We start from the raw sequence: 26,057 nt of genomic DNA, 5'->3' as shown, positions 1-26,057 counted from the left end.
TAGGCATTCAATAAATGTGATTGATTGATTATGTGCCAGTAAATGTTTAATAAATACCACTGATTGATTGAGTGATTTCAACTGGAAAATGGGGATTCAGTACCTGTTCTCCTGCCTACTTAGACTGTGAGCCCATGTGGGAAAGGGACTATACCCAACCTGATCGATTTGTAACTTTCGCAGGGCTCTTAGCAGTGCTCAACATATAGTAAGTGCTTTCTTTTTATGATATGCATTAAGCGCTTACTATGTACCAGGAACTGCACTAAGTGCTGAGGTAGATACAAGCTAATCAGGTTGGGCACAGTCGCTGTCCTCAATTGGACTCACAATCTTAATACCCATTTTATAGATGAAGGAACTGAGACACAGAGAAGTGAAGTGACTTGTCCAAGGTCACACAACAGATAAGTGATGGAGCCCATGGGCTCTACCCACTAGGCCATGCTGCTTCTCTATTCCCGTCTAGATTGTAAGCTTGTTATGGAAAGGGAGCGTGTCTGCTAATTATTTTGTATTGTCTTCTTCCAAGCGCTTAAACAGTGCTCTGCACATAGTAAGAGTTCAATAAATACCACTGATGATGATGATGATCTCCAATTCCCCTCCCTGGCCCCGAATTCCAGATCCTTCCACAGAAGGTCCAGTCTTGGAACGAATATGTTCTTGGGGCGGTGGCACGGCCTGGTGGCCAGAGCCCAGTCCGGGAAGTCTGGGGCCCCGGGTTCTAATCCTGGCTCTTCCCCCGGCCTGCTGTGTGACCAAGGGCGTGCCACTCAACCTCTGTGGGCCTTGGTTCCCTCATCTGTAAAATGGAGATGAGAGCCCCACTCCCCATCCCTCACTGACAGTGACCTTGTGTGGGCTGGGGCTTGGGGCCTGTTCTGATTCTCTGGGTCTGACTGGGCACTCAGCACAGTGTTGGGTGCATGGGCAGGGTTTAATCCACCCCCGGGCACCCCCTCCCCAGTTCCAGGGAGAGACGTCCGGGTGCCTACCTTGTATTCAGCGTCTCCGACGACACAGACTCTCTTCGACACTATAGAGAGAAATAGGCCAGAGGATTTTCAGCAAGCTCCATGAGCCGGGAGATGGCCATGTTCTCGCCCCTCCTTCCCCACCCAATCTGCCCCCCACCCCCACCCCACCCAACCCTTCCGGCTCCAATCCCACCCAAAACCCATCGTGGGGTGGGTATCGCCCTTCCTACCTGCCCCCTCTGCCTCTCTTTTTGTACAGTACTTGTTAAGTGCTTACTATGTGCCAAGCACTGTACTAAGTGCTGGGGTAGATCCAAGGTTGGATACAGTCCCTGTCCCACATGGGGCTCACAATCTGAATCCCCATTTTAAAGATGAGGGAACTGAGGCCCAGAGAAGTGAAGTGACTTGCCCAAGGTCACCCAGCAGACAATGGCAGACCTGGGATTAGAACCCGGGTCCTTGTGACTCCCAGGCTGGCCTTCTATCTACTAGACCACGCTGTTTCTTTTCTAATAGGAACATCAGAACTGCCGCCCATTCTATCCCTTCCCCTTCTCCCTTTCCCTGACCAGGACCCCAAAGCCATTGGGTCCATCCCCCATCTCCAAATAGGGCTGTGTCTACACCATGTCCAGGGGAGCAGTGACCATTGTTCTCTTATTCACCCTCCAAGGGAGAGAGAACCCATGACTAAAGCCACTTTGGGGCAGACTAGAAACCCCTCGAGTCTTCCTGATGTCTCTGTTGCCATGTTGCAGAGAAGCAGCGTGGCTCAGTGGAAAGAGCCCGGGCTTTGGAGTCAGAGGTCATGGGTTCAAATCCCGCCTCCAGCACTTGTCAGCTGTGTAACTTTGGGCAAGTCACTTCACTTCTCTGGGCCTCAGTTACCTCATCTGTAAAATGGGGATTAAGACTGTGAGTCCCCCATGGGACAACCTCATCACCTTGTAACCTCCCCAGTGCTTAGAACAGTGCTTTGCGCATAGTAAGCACTTAATAAATGCTATCATTATATGTTTGAGGTAGGGGTCTTCTTTTACCTTGAGGCCAGGGAGGACCCAGCTCCATTAGGGGGAAGAGGGGGAAGCCCTCTTCATATTGTGTCTGTTTTCAGTTCTATTGTCCTCTCCTGAGTGCTTAGGACAGCACTCTGCACACAGTAAGCGCTCAATAAATATGAATGACCGAATGCCTGACTGGCTGACTAGCTCCAGGGTCCCAGCTGATGGGACATCCCACTGTCTCTATGGTGACCTCCTCTCTAGATTGTAAGCTCGTTGTGGGCGGGGAATTTGTCTGTTTATTGTTATCGTTGTCCTCTCCCAAGCGCTTAGTACTGTGCTCTGCACATAGTAAGTGCTCAATAAATACAATTGAATGGATGAATGACACCAGGAGGGAGTTGAAGAGGAGTTGTCCCCGACTCCCACCAACTGCCCCTCCGGTGTTCCTTGCTCCGGCCGGGACTCACCACAGGAGTAGACAGGGCAGCACCGGCCTGGGACCAGCTCGCTCTTGAGCTCAAATCCAAGCGAGCACTTGGGCGGCTTGGCCTTGCAGAGGCTGACGTTGCAACCTGGAGGGGACAAACGAGAGGAACGTAGACCAGGTTCTGGTGGCTGGACCGCCGATATGGGCCAGTACCCAGGAAGGACGTGATTTTCCCCTCTGAAGGTCAGGGGTGGCCCACCACCGTCCCACGACTGAGGGCCCCTCAGGACAGGTTTCCTTGTCCATCCTGCTGGTTCCACCTTCATGACACACTAAAATCTGCCCTTTCTTCTCCATCCAAACTGTTACCACATTAATACAATCGCTTATCCTATCCCGCCTGGATTACAGCATCAGCTTCCTTGCTGACCTCCCAACCTCCTGTCTCTCCCCACTCCAGTCCATATTTTACTCTGCTGCCTGGATCATTTTTCTACAGAAATGTTCGGGACATGTCACCCCCCTTCTCATAAAACTCTAGTGGCCACCCATCCACCTCCATATCAAACGAAAACTCCTCACCATTGGCTTTAAAGCCCTCTATCTCCTTGCCCCCTCCTACCTTACCTTGGTACTCTCCTACTACAACCTGGCCTGCACACTTCGGCTGCAAAGCCCTCACCCACGTCCTGCCTCTGGCCTGGAATGCCCTCCCTTCTCATATCCAACAGGCAATGACTCTCACCCGCTTCCAAGTCTTATTGAAGGCCCATCTCCTCCAAGAGGTCTTCCCTAACTAGGCCTCTCCTTTTCCTTTCTCCTACTCCCTTCTGCATCACCTGACTTGCTCCCATTGTTCTTTCTCCCTCCCAGCCCCACAGCATTTATTTCCATATCTGTCATTTATTTATTTATAATATTGTCTGTCTCCCCGACTCTAGATTGTAAGCTCATTGTGGGCAGGGAACTTGTCTGTTTATTTGCTATATTGTCCTCTCCCAAGCACTCAGTACAGTGCTCTGCACACAGTAAGTGCCCAATAAATACGATTGAATGAAAGAATGAAGAAAAATAGATTGGATACAGTCCCTGTCCTGCTATGGAGTCATGGTCTAACATCCCTAAGGGAGATATTCATTATCCCTGGGATATTCAGGCTCCATTTTCTCCTGGTGCTTTTCCTTCAATGTTTATTGTTCTTGCCTGTCCCGCCGTCGACCCCCAGGCCACGACCTTCCCCTGGCCTGGAATGCCCTCCCTCCGCACATCTGCCAAGCTAGCTCTCTTCCTCCCTTCAAAACCCTACTGAGAGCTCACCTCCTCCAGGAGGCCTTCCTAGACTGAGCCCCCTTTTTCCTCTCCTCCTCCCCATCCCCCCCCCCAATTCCTTCCCCTCCCCATAGCACTTGTATATATATTTGTACAGATTTATTACGCTACTTTACTTGTACATATTTACTTTTCTATTTATTTTGTTAATGATGTGCATGTAGCTTTAATTCTATTTGTTCTGACGAGTTTGACACCTGTCTGCAAGTTTTGTTTTGTTGTCTGTCTCCCCCTTCTAGACTGTGAGCCTGCTGTTGGTTAGGGACCGTCTCTATATGTTGCGACTTGTACTTCCCAAGAGCTTAGTACAGTGCTCTGCACACAGTAAGCACTCAATAAATACGATTGAATGAATGAATAAATACAAGTTCATTGTGGGCAGGGACTGTGTCTGTTTATTTGCTGTATTGTCCTCTCCCAAGCACTCAGTACAGTGCTCTGCACACAGTAAGTGCCCAATAAATACAATTGAATGAATGAATTGAATGAATCAAACAGACTCCCCATCCACCTAACAGACTTTCCAGGACCCTCTGTCAATCAGACCTAACTCCCCTCCAAACACAAAGCCCTACGGCAGAGCTGGGCACACCGCTGCCTGCCCAACAGCAGCCTAACGGGTCCCACGACCCGGAGCCCATCCGCATGTGCCCCGACCCAGCATGGGGAGAACGGGAGAGAAGTGAAGGGCCACTTACGGCACGTGGAGATGTTGCAGCATGGGTCGTTGGGGTTGTACTCCACCACGGGATAGGTGCCATCTTCAGGACATGCCCTCAACAGCATCTGGGGGCACTTCTTGGGCTGGCACTGGATGCCCATGCCACCCTCCAGACAGATGCAGTCATTGCAGTCCAGGACGAAGGTCTCACCGAACTGGTTTGGGAGAGGGAAATGGTGAGGGGCAGACTCGGGCAGAACCACACTCAGGTGTGCACCCACACAGTACCCCGGGTGGGCCCTCTGTGGGTGCTGGGGCAGGGCTAGGGGTACAGAGAGCCCCTCCACCCCCAACCAAGAGGCCCCGGGGGGTAGATGGAATCAAAACGGTTCCTGGAAATGGGATGATTTCTTTGTCCACTACAGATGCACAACCTGCTCTATGTAAGCAGTGTGGCTCAATGGAAAGGGTACGGGTTTGGGAGTAAGAGGTCATGGGTTCTAATTCCAACTCCGCCACTTGTTACGGCAGTGTGCCTTTGGACAAGTCACTTCTCTGGGCCTCAGTTACCTCATCTGTAAAATGGGGATTAAGACTGTGAGCCCCACGTGGGACAACCTAATCACCTTGTATCCTCCCTAGAGCTGAGAACAGTGCTTTGCACATGGTAAGCACTTAACAAATATCATTATTATTAATATTATTATTATTAACCTGCTCTCAGGTTTCCCTGCTCTGAGTCCCCCCAATGCAGATTTCAACTAACCAGGGCCTGTCAGCTAGACTGTCCTCTCCTGGAGGGCAGGGGCCGTGTCTACTTGAGAAGGTGTCACAGAGAAGCAGCGTGGCTTAGTGGCAAGAGCACAGGCTTGGGAATCGGGGGACGTGGGTTCTAATCCCAGATCCACCACTTGTCTGCTGGGTGACCTTGGGCAAGCCACTTAACTTCTCTGTGCCTCGGTTACCTTATCTGTAAAATGAGGATTGAGACTGGGAGCCCCACATGGGACAACCTGATTACTTTAGACCTACCACAGTGCTTAGAACAGTGCTTGGCTCATAATAAGCCCTTAACAAATACCATTATTATTATTATTATCTTAATATATCATTATTCATTATATATATATCATTATAATATCATTATTATATTAAGGCAACTTTGTTGTCTTATAATAATGGCATTTATTAAGCACTTACTATGTGCAAAGCACTGTTCTAAGCGCTGGGGAGGTGACAAGGTGATCAGGTTGTCCTGGGGGGGCTCACAGTCTTCATCCCCATTATACAGATGAGGGAACTGAGGCACAGAGAAGTGAAGTGACTTGCCCAAAGTCACACAGCTGACAATTGGCAGAGCCGGGATTTGAACCCATGACCTCTGACTCCAAAGCCCGGGTTCTTTCCACTGAGCCATGCTGCTTCTCCCATGCTGTTGTCTTCTCCCAAGTACTTGGCACAGTGCTCTGCACACAGTAGACTGTCAGCTCTTGGAGGGCGGGGGCCGCGTCTACTAACTCTATTGTCCTCTCCCAAATGTTCAGTATAGTGTTCTGCACACAGGAGAGTGCCCTCTCCTCTGCCCAGCAAAACCTTTTCTCCACCTTTATTGACACCCATGCCCATCACCCTTTCTGGTTGTTCCAGACATTTTACTCTCTCTTCAGGTCTCCTGTCTCCCCATCTCCCCCATCCCTTGTCCCCAATGACCCAGCCACTTATTTCATCCACAAAATAGACACCATCAGGCGTGACTGCCTGAAAATCTCTCCTCCCCCTCTCCCCATCCCTCCCCGCTCCTGCCCCTTCTTCAACAAGGATTGTCCCTACCTTTTGCCAAATTGTACTTTCCAAGGGCACAGTAAGTGTTCAATAAATATGACTGAATGAATGAATGAATGAAATATTGCCCAGTACTAGCTCCAGAAGAAACCTCCTTCGCTACTGTCCTGCTAGAACCCAGGCAGCACACTGTGCTCCTCTACTGCTATACTTCTCACTGTACCTCGATCTCATCTGTCATGCCACTGACCTCTTGCTCACATCCTATTTCTGGCCTAGAATGCCCTCCCTCCTCATATCGGACAGATAATTGCTCTCCCCATCTTCAAAATCTTACTGAAGGCACATCTCCTCCAAGAAGCCTTCCCTGACTAAGCCCTCCTCTCCTCTTCTCCCACTCCCTTCTGCGCCGCTCTTACCGGCTCCTTCATTCATCCTCCCTCCCACCCCACAGCACATATTTAGGTATCTATATATCTGTAATTTATTTATTTACCCATTCATTTATTTTTGCACATTAATGTTTGTCTCCCCCTTTAGTCTTCCCCTCTAGACCATGAGCTTGTTGTGGGCAGGAGTTTGTCTATTTGTTGTTATATCATACTCTTCCAAGTGCTTAGACTAGTGCTTTGCACACAGTAAGCACTCAATGAATATGATTGAATGAATGAAGTTCCTAGAGGGGAGGGTACTTGTCTACTAACTCTATTGTCTTTTCCCAAGTGCTCAGTTCAATGCTCTGCACACAGTAGACTGTAATCTCCCGGAGGGCAGGGATCATGTCCATTATTAATAATAATAATCCTATTCATTAAGCACTTACTGTGTGCAAAGCACTGTACTAAGTGCTTGGGAGAGTACAATATAACATCAGACACATTCCCTGCCCACAACAAGCTCACAGTCTAGAACAAGACTGGAAGCCCCTCAAGGGCAGGGATCATGCCTGCTGACTCTTGTACTTTCCGGAATGCTTGGCACAGAGCTTTGCACACAGTAAGCCCTCGATAAATGTCATTGATCGATTGATTGATGAGGGTCAAGGCGGGCTCAGGAGACAGTGGGGGAGGTGAGGGACAGAAGGCAGAAGGGCCTTACCCTCACTCGGGAGCAGGACAGGATGAGGCAAACGTTTTGGCATCCCCAGCTATGGGTGGTTTGCCGCCCAGTGGGGTTCTGGGAAAATCCTCCCGGACAGGCTTTGTGGACCAAGCCCATCTCTGGCCAAGCCATGACAGTTTCTCCTTTTCCCCAGGGGAGGAGGAAAGAGTTTCGCCAAACTCCCCTCCCCCACAACCCCAAGTCTGCTAGGACGGCAGAGTCCAATACTGAAAAGCAGGGTGGCCTAGTGGACAGAGCACGGGCCTGGGAATCAGAAGGACCTGGGTTCTTATCCCAGCTCCCCCACTTGTCCACTGTGTGACCTTCAGCAAGTCACTTCACTTCTCTGGGCCTCACTTACCTCATCTACAAAATGGGGATGAAGAGTGTGAGTCCCCTGTGGGACAGGGATTGTGTCCAACCTGATTTTCCTGTATCTACTCCAGGACTTAGAAGAGTGCCTGGTATAGAGTAAGTACTTAATACCGTAAAATATGGTTAAAATAACCAAAAAATCCCATCTGAGGATCAGCGCCCCAGCCTACCTGCCGTGGTATATTGTCTGGTCCGACGCAGCCTGTGGACCAAAAAAGACAGAGAGAGAGAGAGAGAGCAATTGGTTACTTCACGGACAGGGAACACCGATCTCTGGATAAACCGAGGCCTGGGTCTGGCCCGCCCCCACCCCCATGGCTGGGGGATGTCAGCTACCCCCAACCTACCACATATATCCATGCAGACGTCCATTCCAGGGGCATAGTTGATGGTGCCCTCTGGGCAGAAGCAGCCCTCGATTAACTGGGTACTGTTCTGGGGTCCAACGCTGAGAAGAACAAGGGAGAGAGACCACCCTCGTCAGCTTAGCAGGTCCCCCTAGCAGGCCTTACCCTCCACACCCCAAGGCAGCAGGCACCGTGTACCTGCTCTTGCAGCTGGGCTCATTCTCCGGTCCACATGCCCGATACTCTTTGTTGCTGGGGCAAGTCATGGCTGCAGGGGGACAGAACCAAGACCGGCACATACTGAGATGCAGAAAGGGGCCCAGGAGACCCCGGAGGAAGACGGATCCCCCCCAGCACAGAGCTATGGGACCCCCCCCCTCCACCAGAACTGCCAGCCCCAGGAGGACTCAGGGAGGATGTAGGGATCACCCCTCCAATGCCATCTCCAAGACCAGGCATTGGCTGGGCCTATATTTCTCACTGGATCCCCCCAGGGACAGTGTGGGTGGGGAGCCATGAGACCCAAGCTCTAATCCTGACCCTGCCTCAGGCCTGCTGTGAGACTCCCGGCAGGTCATTGAACCTCTGTGTGTTCCCCATGCCCCGTCCAGTTAATGGGGTGGGGGTCTCCGCTCCCCATTCCTCTGAGCCAGTGAACTCTCAGGGGCCAGGGTTGCATCCCTCCTGATGGTCCCCTGTCTGCCTCAGCCCCAGGCCCGATCAGGGCTGTTGTCGGTCCACCCACGTGACTCAGCGACCACCATTTGGATGTGACCAGGGCTCCCTCCCACGATGAGGGAGGATCTGGCTGGCTGGACGAGGGGTGAACCAAGGATGGCAGTGGAGGTGGTCACAGGGCCCAGTGGGGCGGGACAGGCCACTCCATGAGAGAGATGCCCACCCACTTAATAATAATAATAATAATGACATTTATTAAGTGCTTACTACGTGTAAAGCACTGTTTCAAATGCTGGAGAGGTTACAAGGTGATCAGGTTATCCCATGGGGGGCTCACAGTTTTAATCCCCATTTTACAGATGAGGTAACTGAGGCACAGAGAAGTTAAGTGACTTGCCCAAAGTCACACGCTGACAAGTGGTGGAGCCGGGATTTGAATCCATGACCTCTGACTCCAAAGCCCGCGCTCTTTCCACCGAACCACACTGTTCACTTACGGCAACTTCCCCGAGTGTGGTTTCTCCAGGCGACACAGTGGCCCTCAGAGCTACAGAGGGTGGCGTAGGCCTGCAAACTGGCACACTCTATGCCATCATTGGGGACGGAGCAGCTGTCAAAGACGCAGGCATTGTAGAAGTCGTCTGGGGAGACGGCGGCATGGCACTTGGAGAAGAGGCTGAAGGGAGACACGACCCCGATTGGCATCGGCTCTGTTCGGCTCAGCCGCCGGACGGAGGGTCTCACCACTTCCACTGCAGTGGATGACTGAACTGAGGGAGGGGCTTCGGTCTGGAGAGGGGGCCGGGAGGGGGTGGGACCAGAGTTTATAGAAGCAAAAATAGAAGTGGGTAGGGGGGATGGATTCATCATGGAGCAGGGACTCTGCTGGGTTACTGGGGGAGAGTCAGGGATAGAGAGGTGAGAGTCGAAGGTGTTGGATGGCCCGTGTTGGGTCACTGGGGAGAGCCGGGGATGGAGCACTTAATACAGTGCTCTGCACACAGTAAGCACTCAATAAATATGATTGAAGGAATGAATGGAGAGAGTTGAGCCAGGAGTGTTGGATGGTCCATGCTGGGTCAGTGGGGAGAGTGAGGGATGAAGAAGAGAGAGCCAGGGGGGTTAGATTGGTTCCTGTGGGATCACCGGAGGGTGGGGTCAGGGACAGAGAAGGGAGTCAGGGATGTTCGATGGTCTGTGCTGGCTCACTGGGGGAGAACAGGGGATGGGGAGGGTCTTGGGGAGGATGGTGCCTCCAGACAGGGCAATTGCTGGAGGACCCTCAGCGGTCATGACCCCAGAGGACAGACAGTGAGGGAGTCGAGGCCAGGCCCACCTGTCCTTGATGAGTTGGCAGAGAGGCGAGGGTTTGCAGTCGGGTGGCAGGGTGGTGTGCGGGGCCTCGGTGGTCGTGCTCAAGTGTGGGCAGTGTGGCTTGGTGGGGTCGTTGACCACCCACTCGTCCGCCATGTACTCGCAGTTGTCGACCACCTCGCCCGAGGGCAGCATGCAGTCGTCCGCCGTGTTGTTGGTGCAGGTTCCTGGAGGAGCGAAGATACGGCTCATGCTCAGTTGCGCACACACATGTGCACACTCCCCCGGGTTCATGGACACACGTGCGTGCCCATGGTCACCCAACCACGGGCGGGATTCCACGTGCTCCCCCCACACCCACACTCTCACACGTGCATGTTGAGTCTCAACTCAGGCCGGTGGGACTCCATACTCCCTAACCCATTCCGGATGTGAGGTCCTCGGAGAGGGATAATAATAATAATAATGGCATTTATTAAGTGCTTACTACGTGTAAAGCACTGTTTTAAATGCTGGAGAGGTTACAAGGTGATCAGGTTGTCCCATGGGGGGCTCACAGTTTTAATCCCCATTTTACAGATGAGGTAACTGAGGCACAGAGAAGTTAAGTGACTTGCCCAAAGTCACAAGGCTGACAATTGGCGGAGCCGGGATTTGAATCCATGATCTCTGACTCCAAAGCCTGTGCTCTTTCCACTGAGCCACACTGCTTCGCAGCGTGGGATGAGGCTCCTAGATTGTGAGCTCCTTGTAGGCAGGGAATGGGTCTGCTAATTCTGTGCATTGTACTCTCCCAAGCAATAATAATAATAATGGTGATGGTACTTATTAAGCGCTTACTATGTGCCAGGCACTGTACTAAACTCTGGGTTAGATACAAGCAAATCAGGATGGACACGATCCCTGTCCTACGTGGGGCTCACAATCTCAATCCTCATTTTCCAGATGAGGGAACTGAGGCCCAGAGAAGTGAAGTGACTTGACCAAGGTCACACAGCTGACACATGGCGGAGCCGGGATTAGAACCCCCCAAGCCCGGACCCTATCTACTAGGCCATGCTGCTTTGCATAATAATATTAATTGTGGCATTGGTTAAGTGCTTACAATGTGCCAGACACTGTACTAAGTGCTGGGATGGATACAGGCACATTGGGTTGGGAACAGGCCATGCTGCTTTGCATAATAATATTAATTGTGGTATTGGTTAAGCGCTTACTATGTGCCAGACACTGCACTAAGTGCTGGGATGGATACAGGCACATTGGGTTGGGGACAGTCCCTGTCTTACGTGGGCTTGGTACAGTGCTCTGCACACAGTAAGCGCTCAATAAATACGATTGAATGAATGAACATGGGGCTCACAGCTAGTACAGTGCTCTGCGCACAGTAAGTGCTCAATAAACTCAATCGATGGGTTGATTGGCATCCCCAGCTCCTGCCTGATGACTCTCGGTGGCAGATGGGCTGAAGGGAGAGGGACGGATGACGTCAGGAGGTGTCAGGAGGGGAGAGGAAACTGGGCACTTGGCAAGGTTGAGGCGAGACGGAGCAGAATGGGATAGGGCTGGGGTGTGGAGGGGTGGGATGGGCAGGGATGGGGGGAGGTGGGAGGGTGGCACCCACCCTAGGCCCACTCACCGCATTGGCCCTGGGTGTTATTCCCGAACTTGGAGTAGGGCATCCTAATGGAGAAGGCCAGGCCATTGTAGGAGACGTTGGTGCCCAGCTCCGGGATCTCCACCACGTAGTTGATGCCCGAGGTAAATATGCGGAGCCCATATTTCTGGTAGGGCATTGCCACCCTCTTGTTGTTGACCTGCACCTGGAGCGGGCGGGGAAAGTGGGAGAGACTGATTAAGGTTAGGCCCAGTAGCAGCCGGCACAGCGAGCGGCCCGCAGCGGGTGCCCAGCACAGTGTTCCGCCCACAGTGGGAGCCCAGTACAGCACCCTCCGGCAGGCACTCAGTCAGTGCCCTGACCCCGGGGGACCCGGCTGGGTACCTCGACTTGGATGGGCACCAGCCGCACGGTTTTGATGTGCACTTCCTGGGTCTCGTGCCTGATGATGAGGGTGCGTGGGCAGGACACGTGGTCGTTGACGTCGCAGTGGTAGTTGTCGATGTAGACGCCGAAGTTGTCCACTTTCTTCTCGATCTCCTCCACCAGCACGTAGGTGCAGTTGCCCTGGTAACTGTAGTAGGTGCCATCAAAGGTCTTGTAGTGGGGGTCTCCCCAGCCGGTGCAGACGCCTGGTGAGACAAGGGGTGGGGGCACGGGGGTGTCGCTGATGGGGCTCTGGGTGGGTGTCGGGGGGCTGGGGGTTCTGGGAATGGTGTGGACCTAGGGGGTGGGAGACCAGGAGATCCGCGATGGGATAGGGGGACGGGTGACCGGGGGCTGCGCGTTCCGGGAAGACCTTGGGGGGACAGGTGTTAATAATTATAATTCTTGTTAAGTGCTTACTATGAGTACTGTTCTAAGCACTGAGGTAGATAGAAGTTAATCGGGGTGGACACAGTCCCTGTCCCACATGGGGCTCCCCTTCTTTCATTCATTCAATCGTATTTATTGAGCGCTTACTGTGTGCAGAGCACTGTACTATGCGCTTAGTTCTTTGTCCCTATTTTCCAGATGAGGTCACCGAGGCCCAGCGAAGTGAATTTGTTGCTGAACTGTACTTTCCAAGCGCTTAGTCCAGTGCTCTGCACACAGTAAATGCTCGATAAATACCGTTGAATGAATTGAATGAATGAATGAAGTGACTTGCCCAAGGTGGCGTGGCTGACGTGGCAGAGCTGGGATTAGAACCCAGATCCTTCGGACTCCCAGGCCCGGTCTCTATCTACTAGGCCGCTTCTCAGAGGAGGAGCAGTGTGGGTCAGTGGAAAGAGCCCGGGCTTTGGAGTCAGAGGTCATGGGTTCAAATCCTGGCTCCGCCAGTTGTCAGCTGTGTGACTTTGGGCAAGTCACTTCACTTCTCTGGGCCTCAGTTACCTCATCTGTAAACTGGGGATGAAGACTGTGAGCCCCTCGTGGGACAACCTGATCACCTTGTAATCCCCAGCGCTTAGAATAGTGCTTTGCACATAGTAAGCACTTAATAAATGCCATCATTATTATCATTATTATTATTATGACCCGGGGCAGGGGCCTGGTGTGGAGCTAGGGGTGAGGAGGGGACAAGTGACATCCGGGGGCAGAGGGCCGGGGCTGGGGTCCAGGGAGGGGGTTCGGGGGGCCACGCACAGTCGCATTCCCAGTGCCAACAGCAGCCGTCGGGGTCGGGGACACGGATGGGGGTGAGGCCGTTGGTGCAGGTGGGCTGGGGCGGTTCTTCGCACTTCTTCTGGACGATGGCGACCACGTTGTCACGCAGGCAGATAGCCATGGTGCAGTTACACAGCCACCACGTCTCGTTCGTCTGTGGATAATAATGATGGTATTGGTTCAGCGCCTACTATGTGCCACACACTGTTCTAAGCGCTGGGGGGAATATAAGGTCATCAGGTTGTCCCACGTGGGGCTCACAGTCTTCATCCGCATTTTGCAGGTGAGGTCACTGAGGCACAGATAAATTAAGTGACTCACCCAAAGTCTCACAACTGATAAGTGGCGGAGCCGGGATTAGAACCCATGACCTCTGACTCCTAAACCCGTGCTCTTCCCACTGAGTCACAGATGCGGGGGCGTGGTGCTCAGGGAGGGGGGAGGCCATGGGGGGCTCCCCACTGACCAGCCCCTCCTCCTTCTCCTCTTCCTCCTTCCCCTCTCATCCTCCTCGTTCTCCTTCCCCTCCTCCGTCTTCTCTTCTTTCTCCTTCCCACTTCTCCTTTCTTCCCTTCCTTTTTTCTCTCCTCCTTCCCTTCCTCCTCCTCCGCCTCTTCTCCTTCCCCTCCATTTCTTCTCCTCCTCTTCTTCTTCTTTTTCCTCCTTCCTCGCTCCTCCTCTCCCTTCTCTTCCTCGTTCCTCTCCTTCATCTCCTCCTCCTCCTCTTCCTCCTCCCCCTCCCTCTCCTTTTCCTCCTTTCCCTCCTCCTCTTCCTCTACTTCTTTCTCCTCCTCCTCTTCCTGTTAACCAGCATAAGCTCCTTGAGGGCAGAAACTGTGTCATCTCTAGACTGTAAGCTCGTTGTGGGCAGGGAATGTGTCTGTTTATTGTTCTATTGTTCTCTCCCAAGCCCTTAGTACAGTGCTTTGCACACAGTAAGTGCTCAATAAATTCGACTGAATGAATGAATGAATGAATGAACGAACTCTACAGGCTTCTCCAAGCACTCAGTACAGTGCTTGGCACACAGTAGGCTAGAAGCTCCTTGAGGGTAAGAATCATGTCTACTAACTTTATTGGACTCTCCCAAGTGCTCAGTACAGTGCTCTGCACCCAGTAGACTGGAAACTCCTCGAGGGCAAGGACAATGTTTATTAACTCAATTGGACTCTCACAAGTGCTCAACACAGTGCTCTGTACATGTAGAGAAGCAGCGTGGCTCAATGAAAAGAGCACGGGCTTGGGAGTCAGAGGTCATGGGTTCAAATCTCAGCTTCGCCAATTGTCAGATGTGTGACCTTGGGCAAGTCACTTAACTTCTCTGTGCCTCAGTTACCTCATCTGTAAAATGGGGATTAAGACTGTGAGCCCTACGTGGGACAATCTGATCACCTTGTATCCTCCCCAGCGCTTAGAACAGTGTTCTGCACATAGTAAGCGCTTAACAAATATTATTATTATTATTATTATTATTATTATGAGCTCCTTGAAGGCCAGGATCCTGTCTACTAATTCTATACTATTCTATGATGATCTCGTATTTAGCCCCATCCTTAACAAAGTGCTCAGCACATAGTATCAATCAATCACTGGTATTTATTTAGTGCTTACTGAGTGCAGAGCACTGAACTTAGTGCTTGGGAGAGTACAAAGTAAGCACCTAACCAATGTTACAAATATTATTATTTATTATTCCATCCTCATCACCTCTTCTCCCTTTAAATTAGACTGTGATCCCATGTGGTACCTGATTATCTCATATCCATCCCATTGCTTAGCACAGTGCTTGAGGAAGCAGCATGGCTTAGTGGAAAAAGCCCAGGCCTGGGACTCAGAGGAACAGGGTTCTCATCCCAGTTCTTCCAAATGCTTGCTGGGCGACTTTGGCCAAGTTGCTTAACTTCTCTTTGCCTCAGTTCTCTTGCTCTCCCTCCTACTTAGACTGTGAGTCCCATGCGGAGCAGGAACTGTGTCCAACCTATGTCGCTTTCATCTACCCCAGTGCTTAGAACAGTGTTTGACACATTGTATGTGCTTAATACCATAAAAAATTCCACAATTAAGGTCATAATTAGTACGAGCAGCAGAGCCCGGCAGCTTCCTACCTGTCTGGGGGGGTCTAAGTCACATACGCCGGAGGGGGGTGCAGATGGTGTGGTGGTGGTGGGTGTAGATGAGGTGGTGGGGGTGGTTGTAGACGGGGTGGTGGTGGTTGTAGTTGGGGTCGTGGTGCTAGGGGTGAGGGTTGGAGTGGATGGAGTCGGGGTGGATGGAGTCGGGGTCCCCGGAGTTGTTTCCGGGCACGTCCAGTTGAAGACCTCCACCTGGCAACTGTCCGAACAGTTGGCGAAGTAGCAATGTCCGTTGAGTTGACCATTGTAGATGACCTCGCCTGTGACAGAGAAGGGTCTCAGCTGGGCTGGGTCAGAACCCCCCGGGACAACCAAGCTTCCACAAAGGTCGGGCACTCGACCCCAAATTTATCTGTGGCTGGATGGGAGGTGGGCACCCAGTGCAGAGTTCTGCACACAGGATGTGTCCAGTACAGTGTTCTGCACCCAGCAGGTGCCCAGTACAGTGCTCTGCATTTAGCAGATGCCTGGTCAGCAGGAGCCCATCACGGTGCTCTGCACACAGTAGGTTCTAAGTGCACCACTTCTCACACAGCAGGTACCCAGTACAGCACTCTGCATAGAGCAGGTGCCCAGGACAGTGCTTTGAACACAGCAGATGCCCAGTCAGCAGGTGCCCAGTACAGTGCTCTGCGCAGTAGATGTCCAGTATACCACTTTGTACACAGTAGGCTCCCAGCATAGCATTCTGCACACAGCAGGCAACTTGTACAGAGCTCTGCACGCTGAAGCCTCCCAGTACAGTGCTCTACACACAGCAGGTGCCCAGTAAAGTGCTCTGCACATAGCAGATGCCCAGTTACCAGACACCCAGTACAGCACTCTGCACACAGTAGGTGCCCACTACAGCACTCTGCACACAGTAGGTGCCCAGTACAGTGCTTTGCTCACAAACCGCACTCCAATACATGCTACTTCTGCGACTGGAGAGGGAAGGAGCAGAAAGAGGCGGACGGTACCTGGTGCGTAGAATAAGTCTTCTGAGCCATTATTCACCACACAACATCGTACAATGGTTGCTGTAATGACAGTGACGGTGGAGGTTATGATCTTGGTGGGCGTGATGGAAGAGGTGGTCGCAGAAGTGCTGGAAGTCGGGGTCGGCGTGGAGGTGGAGCTCAGAGTCGGAGTGGAGGGAGGCGTGGACGTCTGAGTGGGAGTGGTGGTTTCCGGGGGGCCCGTGGTGCTTCGAGGAGTGGTCGGGGGGGTCCCACTGGGAGTCGTTGGTTCTGAAAGATCCGTCGTACAAACGATTTCCCATTGGTGAAAGGGCAAGAGGAATCGGCAATCAATCCCACAAAGGGCGAATCTCCTGGATTCTAGGGTTCTAGGCCCCATCCGACCCTCGACCCTCCTTTCCTCTTCTCCCCCTCCCTTCCGCGTTGCTCTGACTCGCTGCTGAGAAGCAGCTCGACTTAGTGGAGAGAGCAAGGGCTTGGGAGTCAGAGGTCGTGGGTTCCAATCCCAACTCCACCACTTATCAGGTCTGTGGCTTTGGGCAAGTCACTTCACTTCTCTGGGCCCTAGTGACCTCATCTGTAAAACGGGGATTAAGACTGAGAGCCCACGTGGGACAACCTGATTACCTTGCATCTGCCCCAGCGCTTAGAACAGTGCTTTGGCACATAACAAGTGCTTAACAATCAATCAATCCATCGTATTTATTGAGTGCTTACTGTGTGCAGAGCACTGTACTAAGCGTTTGGGAAGTACAAGTTGGCAACATATAGAGACAGTCCCTACCCAACAGTGGGCTCACAGTCTAAAAGTAACAAATACCTTTTTTATTATTATTATTCATCCCCCATCCCAGCCGCTCAGCACTTGTATCCATATTGCTCATTCATTTCTTTCTTTTAATGCCCGTCTCCCTCTTTCAACTGGAAGCTCGTTGTGGGCAGGGAATGTGTCGGTTCATTGTTCTACTGGACTCTCCCAAGCACTCAGTACAGTGCTCTGCACACAGAAAGCTCTCAATAAATACGATTGACCAGTTGACCTCGGGTCAGCCACTCAGCATCTCTGGGCCTCAGTCTCCTCCTCTGTTAAAATGAGGATGGGTTCTCCACCCTCCCTCTCGCACTAGGGTCCCCAGAAGTGTTAGCGACTGTGTTGGCACCTTGTGGGCAGGGAATGTGTCTACCAAATCAGTTATATTGTGCTCTCTCAAGCGTTTAGTACAGCATTCTGCACATGGTAAGCGATCAGTAAGTATCACTGTTTGGTTGATTTCCTCCCACTCTGGATTGTAAGCTTCTTAGAGAAGCAGCATGGCATAGTGGATAGAGCACGGGCCTGGAATCAGAAGATCCTGGGTTCTAATCTCAGCTCCACTACTTGTCTGCTGTGTGACCTTGGGCAAGTCACTATACTCCTCTGGGAAATGGGGATTAAGACTGTGAGCCCCCCGTGGGACAACCTGATCACCTTATAACCTCCCCAGCAGTTAGAACAGTGCTTTGCACATAGTAAGTGCTTAACAAATGTCATCATTATTATTATTATTACTCTCCCAAGTGTTTAGTACAGTGATCTGTGCACAGAAAGTGCTCGATAAAAACCACTGAAAGATCAGTTGCTTTCCTCCCCCTCTAGACTGTAAGCTCGTTGTGGACAGGGAATGTGTCTGTTATATCGTTATATTGTATTCTCATTCAATCATATTTATTGAGTGCTTACTGTGCACAAAGCACTGTACCAAGCCCTTGGGAGAGGGCAATACAATAACAAACAGACACATTCCCAACCCACAACAAGCTCACAGTCTAGGGGATGAGTTCACAGTCTGGAGCTTAGCACAGTGTTCTGCACACAGTGTTCAATAAATACCCACTGTCCGGGAGCCCCCTGTGGGACAGGGACTATGTCTGACCTGATTGATTTGTGTCTATCTCAATGCTTAGTAATAATAATAATAATGATGGTATTTGTTAAGAGCTTACTATGTGTCAAGCACTGTTCTAAGTGCTGGGGTAGACACAAGGTAATCAGGTTGTCCCACGTGGGTCTCACAGCCTTAATCCCCAATTTTACAGATGAGGTAACTGAGGCACAGGGAAGTTAAGTGGCTTGCCCAAGGTCACACAGCAGATAAGTGGAGGAGACGGGATTGGAACCCACATCCTCTGACTACCAAGCCCATGTTCTTTCCACCAAGCCACCTTACTTCTCTGGTACAGTGCTTGATACATAGTAAGTGCTTAAAAATCTGCTTCCTGGCTCTCTCTTTGCGAAGGAAATCTCTAGAAAGAGGAGGGTGAGGCCTCAAGGCTACATCTCCCTGGGACAGCAATTTTTTGTAGGGTGTCATCACCCCAAAACATCCCTCCCCGGTAAATGTCCAGAAACGTCCAGAGAGCTGAGAAGAGGCAAGGGGTTCTGGGTGACCCAAACTTGAACTACTGTCCACCCTTTCCAGAAGCCCCTGCTCTCCCCAGAGGCCATCTTTGAATCACGTGGTCCCATCAGTACTGTAAGCTCACTGTGGGCAGGGAGTGCGTCTGTTACCTGGTGTTGTTGTCAAGGGAGGGGGTGGGGGCTGAGTAGATGAAGAAGTCGGACCAGTCATGGTGGTAGGGGAGGGGGACGGGGTCCCCGTGGTCTTGGTGGTAGGGGTGGGCGATCCGGTCGGAGTGGTGGTCGTCACTGGAGAGGTGGTCGAGCTGGGAGTGGGGGTCCCGGTGGTGGTAGTGGTGGGGCCGGTAGTGGTCGTTCCCTCGGTTGTGGTGGGCTCTGCAAAATGACATCGGGAGAAACTGGGATGCTGACCCTGTCCCAGGCCATTCCCAGAGGGAACAGGCCTCTCCCCTGCCATCCCGTGGTTCCGATCATTTTCCATCCATTTCCTTGTGACTCACTGCCCACTTCGGACCCTCCACTAGTGACTGTCTCTTTCCTACTCCAAGTCCCTCTGGGTCTCTCCTGCCCCAGATCCCAAAAAGGCTGCCCTGCCCCTTAGTCTGGTGGTCGGGGTCCTATCCCGAGACAAGAGAGACCAGGGAAGAGACAGAGAAGCAGTGGGACATCCGGAGGGACTGAAAGACCATAGGGAAATGGAGATACATCGAGAGATAGAGAGGAAAAACATCCGCATGAGGAGATGAAGAGAGACGAGAGAGATACACACACACACACACACACACACACAGTTTTGCAGCATGCGCTTGGATGGACAGTAATAATAACAATAATAATAATGGCATTTGTTAAGTGCTTACTATGTGCAAAGCACTGTTCTAAGCGCTGGAGGGGGGATACAAGGTGATCAGGTTGTCCCGCATGGGGCTCACAATCATAGCCTCCATTCCCATTTTACAGATGAGGTAACTGAGGCTCAGAGAAGTTAAATGACTTGCCCAAGGTCACACAGCAGACCTCTCCTCGAGGGTATTGTGAAGGGGGAGTCTGTCTGTCAAGACTGAGCTCACCCACCTTTAGTGGTTGTGTGGGGTCCACTGGTGGTTGTGGTGGTGGGCCCAGTGGTCGTCGTGGAGGTGGGCACACTGGTGGTTGTCGTGGTGGGCCCCTGGGTGGTCGTGGTGGGCCCGGGGGTGGTCGTTGTGGTGGGCCCACTGGTGGTTGTTGTGGTGGGCCCTGGGGTGGTTGTGGTGGGACTGCCAGTAGTTGTTGTGATGTTGGGCCAGCCTGTGGTTGTTGTGGAGGTGGACCCACCGGTGGGTGTCGTGGTGGGGCCCTGGGTGGTCGTGGTTGACCCGGGTGTGGTCGTGGTTGGCCCGGGGGTGGGCGTGGTGGTGGGCCCACTGGTGGTTGTCGTAGTGGTGGGCCCACTGGTGGTTGTCGTGGTGGGCCCACTGGTGGTTGTGATGGTGGGTCCACTGGTGGTTGTTGTGGTGGGCCCTGGGGTGGTCGTGGTGGGCCCGGGGGTAGTCGTGGCGGTGGGCCCACCAGTGGTTGTTGTAGTGGGCCCTGGGGTGGTTGTGGTGGGCCCGCTGGTGCTTGTCATGGAGGTAGGTCCAGTGGTTGTTGTGGTGGGCCCGGGGGTGGTTGTGGTGGGCCCGGGAGTGGTGGTGGTGGTGGGTGAGGTGGTGGTCGAGCTGGTGGAGGTGGTAGTGGGCGAGATGCTGGGTGTGGTGGAGTAGCACCATGAGGGCAGGGGGCGGCAGCAGGTAACTTTGATCTCGTAGTTGAGGCACACGTGTGGCGGTCTCCCGGTCTGATCCTCGTCTTTGCACACCAGCCCATTCTCGACGTTGCACTCGACCACCTGCCCGAGGTCACCAATGGACACATCGGGGAAGTCGGTCGAACGGCACGTGATGTTCTCCGCGACGTATTCCGGCTTGCAGTTGATGGGCTCTCGGTCCCCGGGGTTGGAGTGTGACGGTTTGTTGGAGTCGATCCAACCGTCCTCGTAGCAGTTAGGATCACATGGGCCTGGAGGAGACGGAGCCTGTGTTATCCCTTAGACAGTGCTCTCCCAGGCCCCCTACCCCAGAGCCGACAGCCCGTGCCAAACCCTTCGGTGGAGATGCTCAATACAGCACCCTGCACACAGTTGGAGCCCAGCCCAGCACTTTTCACACAGGGCATTCAGTACAATGCTCTGATGATGATTATGGAGCTCGTTAAGTGCTTTTTAGGTGCCAAGCACCATTCTAAGTGATGGGGTAAACACAAGGTAATCGGGTTGTCCCAGGTGGGGCTCACAGTCTTAATCCCCATGTTTACAGATTAGGTAACTGAGGCACAGAGAAGTTAAGAGGGTTGCCCAAGGTCACACAGCAGACAAGTGGGGGAGACAGGATTAGAACCCACATCCTCTGACTCCCAAGCCCAGGCTTTTTCCACTAAGCCGCCCTTTTTATCTAGTACAGTGCTTAGTACACAGTAGATACTTAAAAATCTGCTTCCTGGCTCTTCCTTTGAGGGGAAAATCTATTGAAAGAGGAGGGTAAGGCCTCAAAGCTACATCTCCCTGGGATTGCAATATTTTGTAGGGTGTCATCACCCCAAAAGATCCCCCCCGCCCCCGCATATGTACGAAACCTCCAGGGAGCTGAGAGCAGGCAAGGGGTTCTGTGTGACCCAAACTTGAACTACTGTCCACCCTTCCCAGAATCCCGTGATCTCCCCATAGGCCATCACTGAATCAAGTGGTCCCGTCAGTACTGTAAGCTCATTGTGGGCAGGGAGTGTGTCTGTTCCCCCTTGTTACCTGGCGTTGTTGTCGAGGGAGGAGGCGGGGACTGGGTAGTTGAAGAAGTCGGACCAGTCGTGGTGGTAGGGGTGGGGGTTGGGGTCCCGGTGGTCGTGGTGGTAGGGGTGGGCGATCCGGGTGGAGTGGTGGTCGTCACTGGAGAGGTGGTCGAGCTGGGAGTGGAGGTCCCGGTGGTGGTAGTGGTGGGGCCGGTGGTGGTCGTTCCCTCGGTTGTGGTGGGCTCTGCCAAACGACGTCGGGAGAAACTGGGATGCTGACCCTGTCCCAGGCCATTCCCAGAGGGAACAGGCCTCTCCCCTGCCATCCCGTGGTTCCGACCATTTTCCATCCGTTTCCTTGTGACTCACTGCCCACTTCGGACCCTCCACTAGTGACCGTCTCTTTCCTACTCCAAGTCCCTCTGGGTCTCTCCTGCCCCAGATCCCAAAAAGGCTGCCCTGCCCCTTAGTCTGGTGGTCGGGGTCCTATCCCGAGACAAGAGAGACCAGGGAAGAGACAGAGAAGCAGTGGGACATCCGGAGGGACTGAAAGACCATAGGGAAATGGAGATACATCGAGAGATGGAGAGGAAAAACATCTGCACGAGGAGATGAAGAGAGACAAGCGATACACACACACACACAAACACACACACACACACACACAGTTTCACAGCATGCGCTTGGATGGACAGTAATAATAATAATAATAATGGCATTTGTTAAGTGCTTACTATGTGCAAAGCACTGTTCTAAGCGCTGGAGGGGGGATACAAGGTGATCAGCTTGTCCCGCATGGGGCTCACAATCATAGCCCCCATTTTACAGATGAGGCAACTGAGGCTCAGAGAAGTTAAATGACTTGCCCAAGGTCACACAGCAGACCTCTCCTCGAGGGTATTGTGAGGGGGGAGTGTTTCTGTCAAGACTGAGCTCACCCACCTTTAGTGGTTGTGTGGGGTCCAGTGGTGGTTGTGGTGGTGGGCCCAGTGGTCGTCGTGGTTGTGGGCCCACTGGTGGTTGTCGTGGTGGGTCCCTGGGTGGTCGTGGTGGGCCCGGGGGTGGTTGTCGTGGTGGGTCCCTGGGTGGTCGTGGTGGGCCCGGGGGTGGTCGTTGTGGTGGGCCCACTGGTGGTTGTTGTGGTGGGCCCTGGGGTGGTTGTGGTGGGACTGCCAGTAGTTGTTATGTTGGTGGGCCAGCCTGTAGTTGTTGTGGAGGTGGGCCCACTGGTGGTTGTCGTGGTGGGGCCCTGGGTGGTCGTGGTTGACCCGGGTGTGGTCGTGGTGGCCCCGGGGGTGGGTGTGGTGGTGGGTCCACTGGTTGTTGTTGTGGTGGGCCCCGGGGTGGTCGTGGTGGGCCCGGGGGTGGTCGTGGTGGTGGGCCCACCAGTGGTTGTTGTAGTGGACCCTGGGGTGGTTGTGATGGGCCCGCTGGTGGTTGTCATGGAGGTAAGTCCAGTGGTTGTCGTGGTGGGCCCGGGGGTGGTTATGGTGGGCCCGGAAGTGGTGGTGGTGGTGGGTGAGGTGGTGGTCGAGCTGGTGGAGGTGGTAGTGGGCGAGATGGTGGGCGTGGTGGAGTAGCACCATGAGGGCAGGGGGCGGCAGCAGGTAACTTTGATCTCGTAGTTGAGGCAGACGTGCGGCGGTCTCCCGGTCTGATCCTCGTCTTTGCACACCAGCCCATTCTCGACGTTGCACTCGACCACCTGCCCGAGGACACTGATGGGCACCTTGGGGAAGTCGGTCGAACGGCACGTGATGTTCTCCGCCACGTATTCCGGCTTGCAGTTGATGGGCTCTCGGTCCCCGGGGTTGGAGGGTGACGGTTTGTTGGAGTCGATCCAACCGTCCTCGTAGCAGTTAGGATCACATGGGCCTGGAGGAGACGGAGCCTGTGTTATCCCTTAGACAGTGCTCTCCCAGGCCCCCTACCCCAGAGCCGACAGCCCGTGCCAAACCCTTCGGTGGAGATGCTCAATACAGCACCCTGCACACAGTTGGAGCCCAGCCCAGCACTCTTCACACAGGGCATTCAGTACAATGCTCTGATGATGATTATGGAGCTTGTTAAGTGCTTTTTAGGTGCCAAGCACCATTCTAAGTGATGGGGTAAACACAAGGTAATCGGGTTGTCCCAGGTGGGGCTCACAGTCTTAATCCCCATGTTTACAGATTAGGTAACTGAGGCACAGAGAAGTTAAGAGGGTTGCCCAAGGTCACACAGCAGACAAGTGGGGGAGACAGGATTAGAACCCACATCCTCTGACTCCGAAGCCCAGGCTTTTTCCACTAAGCCGCCCTTTTTATCTAGTACAGTGCTTAGTACACAGTAGATAATTAGCAGATAAAATCTGCTTCCTGGCTCTCCCTTTGAGGGGAAAATCTATTGAAAGAGGAGGGTAAGGCGTCAGAGCTACATCTCCCTGGGATTGCAATATTTTGTAGGGTGTCATCACCCCAAAAGATTCCCCCCCCCCCCCCCCCCCCCCCCGCCGCATATGTACGAAACCTCCAGGGAGCTGAGAGCAGGCAAGGGGTTCTGTGTGACCCAAACTTGAACCCTTGAACCCCAAACTTGAACCCCAAACGTCCACCCTTCCCAGAATCCCGTGATCTCCCCAGAGGCCATCATTGAATCAAGTGGTCCCGTCAGTACTGTAAGCTCATTGTGGGCATATGTACGAAACCTCCAGGGAGCTGAGAGCAGGCAAGGGGTTCTGTGTGACCCAAACTTGAACTACTGTCCACCCTTCCCAGAATCCCGTGATCTCCCCATAGGCCATCACTGAATCAAGTGGTCCCGTCAGTACTGTAAGCTCATTGTGGGCAGGGAGTGTGTCTGTTCCCCCTTGTTACCTGGCGTTGTTGTCGAGGGAGGAGGCGGGGACTGGGTAGTTGAAGAAGTCGGACCAGTCGTGGTGGTAGGGGTGGGGGTTGGGGTCTCGGTGGTCGTGGTGGTAGGGGTGGGCGATCCGGGCGGAGTGGTGGTCGTCACTGGAGAGGTGGTCGAGCTGGGAGTGGGGGTCCCTGTGGTGGTAGTGGTGGGGCCGGTGGTGGTCGTTCCCTCTGTTGTAGTGGTCTCTGCAAAACGACATTGGGAGAAACTGGGATGCTGACCCTGTCCCAGGCCATTCCCAGAGGGGGCTCAGTCTGGGAAGGCCTCCTGGAGGAGGTGAGCTCTCAGGAGGGCTTTGAAGGGAGGAAGAGAGCTAGATTGGTGGATGTGTGGAGGAAGGGCATTCCAGGCCAGGGGAAGGACGTGGGCCAGGGGTCGATGGCGGGACAGGAGAGGATGAGACCCAGTGGGGGGTTTAGCAGCAGAGGAGTGGAGGGTGCGAGCTGGGCTGGAGAAGGAGAGAAGGGAGGTTAGATAGGAGCGGGCGAGGTGATGGACAGCCTTGAAACCCAGATGGGGGGAGTTTTTGCTTGCTGCGTAGGTTGACTGATAGCCATTGGAGATTTTTGAGAAGGGGAGTAACATGTCCAGAGCGTTTCTGCACAAAGATGATCCGGGCAGCAGCGTGAAGTATAGACTGAAGTGGGGAGAGACAGAAGGATGGGAGATCAGAGAGGAGGCCGATGCAGTCATCGAGTTGGGATAGGATGGGAGATTGAACTAGCAAGGTAGCAGTTTGGATGGAGAGGAAAGGGCAGATCTTGGCGATGTTGCGGAATTGAGACCGGCACGTTTTGGTGACGGCTTGGATGTGAGGGGTGTACGTGACAGAGGAGTCGAGGATGACACCAAGGCTTCAGGCTTGTGAGACGGGAAGGATGATAGTGCCTTCCACAGTGACGGAAAAGTCAGGGAGAGGGCAGGGTTTGGGAGGGAAGATAAGGAGTTCAGTCTTGGACATATTGAGTTTTAGGTGGTGGGCAGACATCCAGATGGAGATGTCCTGAAGGCGGGAGGAGATACGAGCCTGGAGGGAGGGAGGGAGAGCAGGGGCGGAGATGGAGATTTGGTTGTCATCAGCGTAGAGATTATAGTTGAAGCCGTGGGAGCGAATGCGTTCACCAAGGGAGTGAGTGTAGATAGAGAACAGAAGGGGACCAAGAACTGACCCTGAAGGAACCCCTACAGTAAGGGGATGGCGGGGGAGGAGCCCGCAAAGGAGACTGAGAATGAATAACCGGAGAGATCCTTTTGTCCTCTCCTCCTCCCCATTCCCCCCACCCTACCTCCTTCCCCTCCCCACAGCACTTGTGTATATTTGTACAGATATGTTACTCTATTTACTTTACTTGTACATATTTACTATTCTATTTATTGTGTTAATGATGTGCATCTAGCTTTAATTCTATTTGTTCTGACATCTAGACATCTGTCCACTTGTTTTGTTTTGTTGTCTGTCTCCCACTTCTAGACTGTGAGCCCGTTGTTGGGTAGGAACTGTCTCTATATGTTACCAACTTGTACTTCCCAAGCGCTTAGTACAATACTCTGCACACAGTAAAGCGCTCAATAAATATGATTGAATGAATGAAAGTGCTCTGCGCA

At 53.0% G+C, this 26,057-nt stretch overlaps 1 protein-coding gene across 1 annotated transcript in view; it reads right to left on the bottom strand.

Moving 5' to 3' along the window:
• The window catches only part of MUC2 (mucin 2, oligomeric mucus/gel-forming), a 98,052-nt gene that overhangs the window by 5,717 nt on the left and 66,278 nt on the right, over positions 1–26,057 (bottom strand). Inside the window, 22 exon segments of the mRNA XM_038765382.1 lie at positions 999–1,039; positions 2,455–2,559; positions 4,442–4,619; positions 7,833–7,864; positions 8,010–8,110; positions 8,208–8,277; positions 9,185–9,363; positions 10,024–10,228; positions 11,641–11,824; positions 12,004–12,251; positions 13,249–13,423; positions 15,375–15,661; positions 16,361–16,630; positions 18,963–19,133; positions 19,833–19,855; positions 19,905–20,482; positions 20,533–20,769; positions 21,408–21,417; positions 21,577–21,801; positions 22,572–22,964; positions 23,054–23,432; positions 24,413–24,637. Of these exon segments, the coding sequence (XP_038621310.1) occupies positions 999–1,039; positions 2,455–2,559; positions 4,442–4,619; positions 7,833–7,864; positions 8,010–8,110; positions 8,208–8,277; positions 9,185–9,363; positions 10,024–10,228; positions 11,641–11,824; positions 12,004–12,251; positions 13,249–13,423; positions 15,375–15,661; positions 16,361–16,630; positions 18,963–19,133; positions 19,833–19,855; positions 19,905–20,482; positions 20,533–20,769; positions 21,408–21,417; positions 21,577–21,801; positions 22,572–22,964; positions 23,054–23,432; positions 24,413–24,637 (4,316 nt within the window).

Source organism: Tachyglossus aculeatus, chromosome 22, assembly GCF_015852505.1.
Source record: "Tachyglossus aculeatus isolate mTacAcu1 chromosome 22, mTacAcu1.pri, whole genome shotgun sequence".
Taxonomy (NCBI): Eukaryota; Metazoa; Chordata; class Mammalia; order Monotremata; family Tachyglossidae; genus Tachyglossus; species Tachyglossus aculeatus.
The sequence above is the reverse complement of the archived record's forward strand: the minus strand, read 5'-3'. Positions and strand labels throughout refer to the sequence as shown.